The 12,225-nt window shown below is 36.4% G+C and overlaps 1 protein-coding gene across 1 annotated transcript in view; it reads right to left on the bottom strand.

Moving 5' to 3' along the window:
* Nucleotides 1–1,485: 1,485 nt before the first annotated feature.
* Nucleotides 1,486–12,225, bottom strand: part of LOC128647309 (solute carrier family 12 member 2-like) — a 415,312-nt gene continuing 404,572 nt past the window's right edge. The window contains exon 27 of the mRNA XM_053700093.1: nucleotides 1,486–2,337. Coding sequence (XP_053556068.1) covers nucleotides 2,202–2,337 — 136 coding nt within the window. The 3' untranslated portion in view covers nucleotides 1,486–2,201. The remainder of the gene's footprint in view (nucleotides 2,338–12,225) is intronic.

Genomic DNA, 12,225 nt, shown 5'->3' with positions numbered 1-12,225 from the left:
TGTACGCTTAGAAGCCAGCCCATTTTTGGTTCAGCACTTGGGTAATGCTTGCTGATTGGTGGCTACATTTAGACACCAATCAGCAAGCGCTACACGGGCGCTGAACCAAAAATGGGCTGGCTCCAAAGCTTACATTCCAATAAAGATACCAAGAGAACAAAGAAAAATTGATAATAGGAGTAAATTAGAAAGTTGCTTAAAATTGCATGCTCTTTCTGAATCATTAACGTTTAATTTTGACTAGACTATTCCTTTAAGTGCACAAATGTTATGAACTAATATAAATTAAAATGAAATAACTGAATTCAGACTAACTTGACCGTCATCATTACAACTGAATCAGTTAGCTGCTATGTTTTACTTTTCCTTGGCCTCATATCTTTTGCTTCCCTGAAAACCTGTGACAACACCTTTAAAACCCACTTTGATTCAGGGTGTGAAACTCCTGTTTCGTGTTGTTTTTCATATGCTTAACTAAAACTATTTTATTGTATAATTAATTTGGCCAGATAAACTGATTTATATAGAAGTTATTCAAATGAATTGGAATTAGAAGCCCAGAAATCACCAGAGCATACATATGCTGTTTTCACACAACTCTTCTAATGGATTGGAATATGGGTCTTTATTACCATTCATAACTGCATAACACATAATGTAAAAGTATGTAAATGAGGGCTAGATTTAATCCAATTAGCTAAATGGAGCTGCTACACACAAAAAAGTAGTGCTAATTTCTTAATGGGGAGGGGGGGGGAGTAGCAGCTCAATTTTAGTGGCCATATCAAACTTGGGCCACTACTATTTAGTGATAACCCTGCTACATGAAGTCACTAAATAGTATCGGAACATGATGGCTTGTAATAGCAACTAAAAAAATAAAAAAATATATAAATATTTAAAAAAATATATTTTTTTTTTCTGTGAAAGGCATAGTGGGCTAAAAGAGACTGCGTGGCACTGGCCTTGTGGGCAAGCACGGAAGTTTTTCTAGCTTTGTTCTGTCTCAGTTGAGCGCGTCTCTACATTCTCTTGTTTGTATGCATTGTATTACTTGTGGGTCTCCCTAAGAGTAAAAAGGGGAAACCAGACATGGACTCCTTGCACACATGCCCTAGAGAGATGTAACTGCACCTCACTGACGAGGCCGAAACGTATGTCTGGGGTTTGTTGTTTTCGCTTGTTCAGAGAAAAATTGCCTGGTATTTCGGCGCTCGACTGTCATTGGGCAGGGCCAGACTGATATGCTACAGGGTATTTTTTCTCTGTGAAAGACATAGTGTGCTAAAAGACAGAAGTTATTCTAGCTTTTGTTCTGTCTCAGTTGAGTGCGTCTATATTCTCTTGTTTGTTATAGCAACTACCTGTTAGGGAGTTTCTGACACAAATCATTATAACAATAGGAAAAGACAAGTTTATAAAAGTAGTATATTTAAACTAAATATAAACAATGTCCATATGCTAATATTTTTAAGAATAATACATATTTATTAAAGCACTGCTGAAAATGTTGGTAGCTCATGGACAAAAATAGACACAATAAATTGAGATAGTATAACGTACAAACAGGTATATTAAATGTTTCATTTTATTTATATTTTATTTTTACTTGGAACTGTAGTGAATTATTTCTGTTATCAAAGGAAGAGGAGAGCAGGATGAGAGTGTTACTCGGTGAAGTGGGAGACAAGTTTTATATGACATAGAATGGCTAAACACATATTTTATTTGGTTAGTAGTGGTATGGCTTATCCTCTTGATGACTCAAGGAGAACATAAATGTTTTACAGAACGGCTACTACATCCTGAAGGCTAATGCTGCAGTAGAGTCAAGGCCTATGTCACCTAGTTTGCATGAGAGAGCAGTTTATAGCAAGACCATATGATGAAGAAATTAGGTCTTTGGGTGTAGTGTCATACATATTTGGTTGAGCAGTTATTAGTCATCTTATGGGAAGCCACTACTGGGACTCGTAATGGTGTCATGATGAACAGTATTTATTTGGCTGGAAAGACAGAATGGCTGCCTGAAAGACCAACATGGCCAATTCAAAGTCAACCATTTTAATAATGTCCATAATTGTACCAGATAAAAAATGCACAGTGCAAAGAAAGGTATCACCTGTAAAGAAAGAGTGACCTGAAATAGGCCACCTGGTGGTACAGAATTGAATCATTCTTCTGTTATTCTTCTGTATTGTTCATGAGTAAAAAGTTAAGACATTCCGGTGGTTCCCTCGAATTAACAAAACAGGAGGAAGATCGTTGGAAAGGATATCAAGCCATGCCATATATAATGCATTGGATACCGCTCCCTTCCTGGCAACTGGCATTGTCCTATGAAAAAAAAAATAGAATCATGTATTATGTACTACCAAAGCGGTTTGTACTTTTATTAATCTAAATATACCATAATCTCTAGTTTACCACGTACAACACTGCATATCCCCAAATGACTTTAAACAAATTATGATCACTTGAAGAGTTAGCTAAAGGCATGTCTTACTTAAATTCTATATTTAATTTCTCTACAGTTAACCATAGATTTGAATCCCACTAAAACTATCATTAATGACAAAATTATCGTGCAACAAACTAAAAGATTTGTTTACTTTGGAAATCACATGCTTACAATAATTCTGCACAAAAGAAGGTAAAAAATAAATAACTAAAGATAAAACTAAACCGAATATTTATGGCCAAAGGTCCAAAGGGCACCACAATACATCCCTTCACTGCACTTATCTGCCTCTTATCCCACAATACTCATTATAATCACACAGAATCCTCATTTGCCCTCCAGCTGCCTCATTCCAATATTTCCAAAAAATATCCAACAGATCTCTTTCTGGGGTTTTCCAGTGGATTTATCACAGCTTACTGTTGAATGGTGATTAAATACAGTTGCATTATCAACAAATGCATATTAAAAACACGTTATAACTCTTTAGGGGTCTATTCACAAAGAGGTGAATTACAGTTAAATTTTGGGTGATTTGAAATCTTTAATTAACTATGAATTATGAAGGGCTAAATCCAATAAGCATCTCCTCCAATAAGAGTTGAGTTACAATCCACCTGCGATTCTCCTTATTTAACACAGCATTAAAGGACCACTAAATACAGTATAATTGTATAATTAACAAGTGCATAATGAAAAGACAATGAAATAACACCAGGGGGCAAATATATCATGTCTGCCGCACGTCGGAAAGAAGAGGTAAGGAGTATGGGGCGCAAATTAATGCAAAAACCTATAAAAAATGATTGAATGTATATATATGTAGTGTTGTTTTTTTTTACATACATATATATATACATTCAATCATTTTTTATAGGTTTTAGCATTAATTTGCGCCCCATACTCCTTACCTCTTCTTTCTACACGCCCATACCAGATATTACTTGGGGATAATATCATAGGAGTTAAGGTTTACCAAAACTAGGCAGCGCAGAAAAGTTTTTGAAACACCCCTTCCCTGCCGCACGTCGGATCATGACTGCCGCACATCGATAAATGCTGACAGCATACGCTGTCTGCATTTATCATTGCACAGGCATTTCTAGTGAAATGCTTGTGCAATGCTGCCCCCTGCAGATTTGCGGCCAATCGTCCGCTAGCAGGAGGTGTCAATTAACCTGATCGTATCCGATCGGGCGGATTGCTATCCGCCGCTTCAGAGGTGGCAGACGAGTTAAGGAGCAGCGATCTTAAGACCGCTGCTTTTTAACTCCAGTTTCCGGCGAGCTTAAAGGCTTGCGCGGAAACAGCTGCATATGACTGAATACGGGGCTTGATAAATTGGCCCCTTCACAAAAGCAGATTTTTTTTTCTGGCAAATCTTTTTTTTCTCCCATTTGCAAGCTCTCTGTATCATGTCACAGACATCAGCCAATCACATACTAGTATAGGTATACTCAGCTGGTGCACATGCTCAGTAGGAGCTGGTGCCTCAAAAAATGTGCATAAAAAAAGATTGTGCAAAATTTGATAATAGAAGTAAATTGGAAAGATTTTTAAAATTGTGCGCTCTTTCTGAATCATAGGAGCTTTATTTTGCCCCTTAAACTTTGCAATGCGCAAGGCTAACTAAGCTCTTCTTGCAGGAGGTACTCACAGGGTTTGGCCTTTCATAATGCTTAGGAATCGAAATGTTTTAATTCACCTCCTAAAATACCAAGTAAATACAGTAGATTTGCATAATCAACAAATGCATAATATAATTTTTACAGTATGTTTAATAAATTTTTATTAATGATATAGTTTTTTAGGATAAATAAGGGTTAATTGACAATATGTGACTTTTCTATGTGTGTATAAGTTTTTCAAGGGTTAATCAATAATCTGTTTTACCTGGGTGCAGGCAGGTTGTGGCTTCAGAGCCAAGGTCCACTACATTCTAGGGAGGCGGTCTTAAGGGTATATAATAGATAGTGATCCTTTGTTAGTTAGGATATACTGTACAACTAGCCACGCCATCTTGCTGACTGCTGTGGCGTAAGAATTAAGAAGTATTTTGCTAAATATCCTGATTACAGTGTCTACCTGAAAAGTCTAAGAAAAATTCTGCACCAATTTTATATTTAATATTTCAAGAATGCGCATTGATGTTAGCAATTGTTCATGTGTGCCAAACCAACACTGCGTTAGACCTATATCACCAACCTCGGTGCACTTTACGCATATATTACATTCCAATGTTCTTCACTTAGAAAAAGTTCTATTTATTCATAAATATATATTTCTATATATATGTTATGGTATTTTGTTAAAATATATATCTATACTACCTCTCTCTCTCTCTCTCTCTCTCTCTCTATATCTCTCTCTCTCTCTATATATATATACATATATATATATATATATATATATCAGATGGTGTGTATGCACTCCCACTATCCATGAACAGCTGCCAGGATGCTGTGTAGGAAAAGTACAGTTCGTGGAAATAAGCACTCTTCAGAGGAAGGGACTGGTTTTGTCCCGAAACGTCACATCAATAAAAAGGTTTTCTTTTTTTTTTTAATCTCTTTTTTTAATCTTTATTTATATACCAATTCGAGCAAACAAATCGTATAACAATTGAGAGGATGAAACATAAAATAAGAGCATACAAAAATCACTTATCATATATATCAGAAAAATAAAATCTTATATCTTCATTATCATAATCTAACAATAAAGATACCCCTACAACCATCTCTCGCTCCTACAGAAAAAAAAAAAAAAAGGAACAAGACCAACACTCGTCTAGCTAATATGCTATACTCTTATCACTTGAATTGGGGGTTTTCAAAACATTATTTTAAAACACACATAAGAATGGCCACTGATTCAACTAACACAACACAGATCCAAACCAAACAAAACAAACAAAACAGAACCAAGCAAAACAAGACAACACAACAACAAAAAAACAAAAAAAACAAAAAAACATTTTGATCCTGTGTATATATATAACTTCCTGTCAGAGACTTACTATCAGCCCCTGGACAGAGACTTTGTACCACCATATTTACAAGTCCTCCCTACCTATGTAACCTGCTTTGAAAAAAGGTTTCATTATTTCCTCTATAAACTCAGCTGTCTGGATCTTAATGATCTTCCTCCATTTAGTAAAAAAGGCTTTAAACTGGTTCTCATTACCGGGTTCTATATTCAATTGTTCTTGTATCAATTGAGCAGTCACCTTCTGTCTAAATTCTGCTATGCTGGGGTATTTTTGTGCTTTCCAATATTGTAATATTAGATTCCAAGCTACTTGTATTATAGTCGTTATCAGCGAATATTCTTCTTTCTTAAATTGAATTGGTAGCACAAAAAAAAATATAGAAGTGAGAGTAGGGGAAAAACTTTGTGTTAAAAATCTGGTTAACCAGTATGCCACCTTTTTCCAGTACTGTAATATCCTAGGGCAATACCAGAAACAATGTGTGATATCTGCCTGTGGGGCGTGACAGTGGAAGCAATCTCCTTTGGAATTTTTATCCCATTTAGCCAATAATTTAGGAGTGATATATGCATTATTCATAATATAGCTGTGCGTTTCCTTCCACCGTGTATTCCTATCTCCAACTATTTCTATGCTTTGTTTAATATCTATTTCTGTAATTTCTGGCAAGATCTTTTGCCATTTGTTCTGTAGATTTTCTAAGTGTATCTTACCTAAGTTTTTCATAATCATTTTATACCATGTTGCAATTGAGAAAAAACCAGCCCTATAAATTTGAATACCTATTCCGACTATTCCTAACTCCCAATTACTATCTTGGTTATACGTTAAATGATTATAAAATTGTCTTGCCTGAAGATAGCCGTAAAAGTGATGTCTCGGTAGACCAAATTCTTCTTGAATTTGTATGAATGATTTTATCATCCCTGTTCTTTTATCTAACAGTTGTACTATATACTCCAGGCCTGCATTTCTCCAAATGTGAAATATTCCATGATTCAAGCCAGGTCCAAAATCTGTGTGTCCCAGAAACGTAAGATACTTAGATACCTTATAATTGATATTGAGAGTGATGCAGAATTTTTGCCATGCCCTTACTATGTTACTTATCACTCTCATATTTCGAATTTTTAAAGGTAATTTAGAAATTGGAATATGCAGTATATCTTTTAAGGAAAGTGGTTTTATAAGACTTTCTTCTATCTCTAACAAGGAGAATTGGCTTGTTTCTGTGATCCAATCAGCAGCTAATTTTACCATGGTAGCCTGGTTGTATAATTTAATATTGGGCAGACCATATCCCCCAACCTCTTTATCCAAATACAACAATCTTTTAGCTAATCTGGCCCTTCTCTTCCCCCATAAAAAGGAATTACAGTCTTTTTCATATTTCTTCAGGTCAATATTTTTAACAAAAATAGGTAAATTTTGTAATAAGTATAATAGACGGGGGAATAGATAAGTCTTCAAAAACGTAATTTTGGCTGATAGTGCTATGGGTAGTGGTCTCCATCCATCTAGCAACCTTTTACTTTTTTGATTTTTTTTTTTAAAATTTAAACTATACCATAATCCTGGATTGTTACTTAAATATATACCCAAGTATTTAATTTGTTCTACCTCATGAAAGGGATGCTTACTCAACTGCCCACAGGGTTTTCTAATCCATAGTATTTCTGATTTTCCCTGATTGACCTTATAGCCGGAAAACGCACTAAATTCATCTATTAATTCTAGTAGTACCGGTATGTTTTGTGATGTTCTAGGCAGAAAAAGTATTATATCGTCTGCATAGAGAGCCAAAGAAACCCTGCCATCTCCTACCTTTACCCCCGGTAAGGTTTGTCTAAGTCTTATAGCAAATGGTTCTAATGACAAATTAAATAACAAGGGTGACAGCGGGCACCCTTGTCTTGTTCCCTTTGTTAACCTTATTTTTGGCGACAATTGACCATTTATTAAGAGGCAGGAGTATGGTGTGTTATAAATCAATTTCACAAAATTAAAGAAATTCCCTGTTAGGCCAAATTGTGTTAATGTGGTAAAAAGATGGTCCCAGGTAATTAGATCAAATGCCTTTTCGGCGTCTAATGTTACTAAGGCTGCATCATTTTCACAGTTATTTCCCTTTACCTTAATTTCATTCCAATAATGGTTTAAGGTCAATAGAACTTTTCTTATATTTTTTGAAGCGTTTCTTCCTGGCATAAACCCTGATTGATCCTGATGAATCAAGTTATTTATGTACTTTTTTTAATCTATCTGCAATTATTGCTGTAAGTAACTTGTAATCATTATTTAATAATGATATTGGTCTATATGCATTTGGGTTTTCTGGATCTTTATATTTCTTATATATTAATGTAACTGTGGATGCAAAAAAAACGAATTGGACTCTGCAGAGTTGTCCCTGTAGTACTGATTAAAAAGGTCACTTAACGTACCAGGCAGTTCATTTTTAAGTATTCTATAAAATTCCGCCGGAATTTGATCTGGGCCTGGAGATTTATTCAATTTGGCCTTTCCTATCTCTTTAATAATTTCCTCTTCTGTTATTGGTAGATTTAGTTCCATTAATTCGTCTGGGTCAATTTTTGGTGGAGTAACTTTTCCCCAAAACTGTTCTTTTATTTTTTTATCACAAGCTCCTGCCATGAAAAAAAAAAGAAAAAAGGTTTTCTTGTTGTCACAGACGACATTAGACCAGTGAGTGCTTATTTCCATGATATATATATATATAATATACCGTCCAGTGTACAGTGTCACCCTCCTTGAGTCATCCGCCTGGGTGCAGGAATACAATAAATAATCCGTGAAAACAAATGCACTCTCAGGTCTTTTTGAAGTGGAGAAAAACTCTGTTTAATGGAACGTTTTCAGGGAACTCTTCCCCTTCATCACACAATTATAGTGTCAAACATGCAACCTTATATACACATATGTGAAATAACAAAATATCAAATACCTGTGTTCACTCAGTGAAATAGCGCCAAGCAATCATGCTGGAACGCACTGCTTGCGTTCCAGAGTGAGTAAACCGGAAGTATTACAATCTACAGTGCTTCCGGTATGTTAAATCAAATACAAAAGTATACATTTATGATCTATTATTGTGGTATATATACAACTCTCAGTAATGGCTTACCGTGTGCCAGATGTGTCTCAAATAAAGAAAGAGTTTAGCCATCATTTAGAAGGCATCACAGTACTTAACGATACAGTGATCGTGTGAGCTGTGAAATAAAAAAACCTTATCACACTAATTTTCGTTGCCTACACGCATATCAACTTATCATCTGAAGGTTTGCCTGTATATTACTATGGCCTCTGTCTCACATTGTTACGTTAATGCCGCACTCGGCATTATCATTTGTTATGTTGGTTGCCATGGTGACCATCTTGGGCCGGAACTACTTAGTGGATCAGTATGTGTAAATAGATACGGCACATCAGCTGGACTGCGCAACGCCTCGCTATACATGTACACTGCCCTCTAATAGGGTCCCACATGTCAACCATCATGACCAGATTTCTTAGTACAAAATATTAAATTCATCCAGCAGCAATACTCACTGGTCAGAGCTTCAAGGAGTCACTACAAAACTCCCCAACAATAGTGAAACAATATAAATGAAGCTCTCCAAAATGCCAAAATTTCAATAGTTTATTTGAGAGAGTGCAGAGTCAAACAGCCACGACGTTTCGGGGAGCTATGCCCCTTAATCATGTGGTAAGTGATAGTACAAGTACACCTGTTTAAATAGCTTACCTTGGGATTTTAACCCTTACAATCTTATAGTTTACATTCTATAAATGCAACAGCACCATCTGCTGGTGAAAAATAGGTAAAACATGTACAAAAATTAAAAACAAACAGCTATGAAGCCCCTACAAACGAATCACATCTAAATATATGATACAGAAAATTTCAATCCTATCATTAAATTTTATCATTAAATTTTATTCTCAAGTCAATTAGCAACAGAACATTAATACTGCAGAATACATAAACTTAATGTTCAATGTCCTCTATTAACTTTCCTATTATGTAACAGACCCCTCTATTCTAAATCAGCTAGGGATATATTGGTATTACTATCCAGGCCATCTGCTTCTTCCACTTCTCTATGGGCCCTGGAAGTGTAGTATACAGTTCATGTATTTCAACCTTATGTATAACATCCCTGCTGTATCCATGGAGTATGTTAGGGGGTATTCAGACTAGGCGGCCCACTATATAGATATAGGAGAAAGTATGTATAGGTAACTTGTCTGGTGAGTGTCTTATCCTCTGAGCGGCGGGGATCACTCTCGTTTCCCACACCCACTCAAGTCTTCGGTATATGCTAAAAAATCTACCCCATGCAGAGGGAGGGGTCTGTTACATAATAGGAAAGTTAATAGAGGACATTGAACATTAAGTTTATGGACTGGGACTCAAATGACGAAATAATGGGATACCAATAATGTAACCTATGTCTATATGCTTATGAGTGATGGAAGTAAATAATAGATGATGATGTAATTGGATATAGTGATTTAATAAGATTGAGAAGATTCGATTGTAGATGGTTAAGAACCACTTGAAAGCTAGTCTCTTTTTTCTAATGTCAGTCATTAGAAATAGTGTGTTATATATATTCTTACTTTCTATTACTTTTTATTATTGTTTTTTATGTGTGTTAGGAAGTAATTGTGTGATATATTGTCATCTAATTGGGCCAATAGCCACTGATTGTACTAAGAAATCTGGTCATGATGGTTGACATGTGGGACCCTATTAGAGGGCAGTGTACATGTATAGCGAGGCGTTGCGCAGTCCAGCTGATGTGCCGTATCTATTTACACATACTGATACACTAAGTAGTTCCGACCCGAGATGATCACCATGGCAACCAACATAACAAATGATAATGCAGAGTGCGGCATTAAAGTAACAATGTGAGACAGAGGCCATAGTAATATACAGGCAAGCCTTCAGATGATAAGTTGATATGTGTGTAGGCAACGAAAATTAGTGTAATAAGGTTTTTTTATTTCACAACTCACACGATCACTGTATTGTTAAGTACTGTGATGCCTTCTAAATGATGGCTAAACTCTTTCTTTATTTGAGACACATCTAGCACACGGTAAGCCATTACTGAGAGTTGTATATATACCACAATAATAGATCATAAATGTATACTTTTGTTTTTGATTTAACATACCGAAAGCACTGTAGATTGTAATACTTCCGGTTTACTCACTCTGGAACGCAAGCAGTGCGTTCCAGCATGATTGCTTGGTGCTATTTCACTGAGTGAACACAGGTATTTGATATTTTGTTATTTCACATATGTGTATATAAGGTTGCATGTTTGACACTATAATTGCTGATGAAGGGGAAGAGTTCTATGAAAACGTTCCATTAAACAGAGTTTTTCTCCACTTCAAAAAGACCTGAGAGTGCATTTGTTTTCACAGATTATTTATTGTATTCCTGCACCCAGGCGGATGACTCAAGGAGGGTGACACTGTACACTGGACGGTATTTGATATTATATTTACAGGTGTACCCCCATTGCCATATTGGATTACACTCAGTGTCTTTCAAGCTACAACGCTTTTCATCCTATCACTGATATCCCTGTTACATCTACAGAGTCGTGTATGAAGGACTACCTTACAACACTTATTGTGCTCCGGTTTACATATGTTTTGGATAAAGATCTACATACTACCTGACATGGATCCTTTATTTCCACCTGTCTCTGAACTTCCCCCAACAGGGGTGACTACCACACATATGGAAGAAGAAGTAGGAGTACATGGTCTGGGAGCACAGATCGGCACAGTTACATACTCACAAGATGATGCGGCCAGGATCCTGTTCGCCCCATCAATAGAACTGCTGGTGAGACCCCTGTGAATTTATACCACAATTTGCTAAAATTGAAGAAACGTGAGATAGATCTTATGTTACATGGCCGTTACTTATCTGAATACTATAGACTAAACCATATCCCTAGGGGGTTTAGGGTAAAAATATCCCCACCATAGGGAGGGACAATCTGGAATTCAGGAGAAAGTGGTGCCATATCCTGAACAAGTGTTCCCTAGACTTGGTATTATTGGTAGTGGAGGAGGTCACTACCATTCTAGCTAGAGTCAGGATTGAAATTGTAACATTTGAACAAACACACAATGAGACACTTACTAGAGACCAGCAGGAAAACTGGCTACTTAAACTTAATCAGCAAATTGAGAAGTATAGATCTGTAATGTACAGGTCAGAAAACTTAGGTTATACTTTAGATTAGGATTTTATACCCAAATACTGTAACAGACTTCTTGTGATAAAAATGGTATGTTGTACGCTAGGTAAACCAAAGGAGAAGTCCAGTGGTTTCCCTAGTGCTTTGATGTATGCCAGGTGAATACAGGGAAGAATATATTGAATAATATTAACTCTCATACACACAAATGGCGGAAGTCACAGAGTTAAGACGTAACAGATGTATAACACTGACTGAGTATGGTAATAGCACTAGGATTGGATGCCTTGTAAAGTTAAGCAGTTTACAGTTCAGGATATACTTATATAATGCTCTTACTGTGACCTTCAGCAAAGGAGTTGTATAGTGCAGCACTCACGGTAAACGTTCCTGCGCTCTGGAGAGGTTTGGGAACCGGAGCGGTCAGTATGCTGGCAGCGGCGTTCCAGACAGGCAGGGAGAGATGCACACGGCGGTGTCTGATGACGTGGGTGGTAGCGAGTACTGCAGAGAAT

Source organism: Bombina bombina, chromosome 2 (genome assembly GCF_027579735.1).
Source record: "Bombina bombina isolate aBomBom1 chromosome 2, aBomBom1.pri, whole genome shotgun sequence".
In the NCBI taxonomy this organism is placed as follows: Eukaryota; Metazoa; Chordata; class Amphibia; order Anura; family Bombinatoridae; genus Bombina; species Bombina bombina.
The sequence above is the reverse complement of the archived record's forward strand: the minus strand, read 5'-3'. Positions and strand labels throughout refer to the sequence as shown.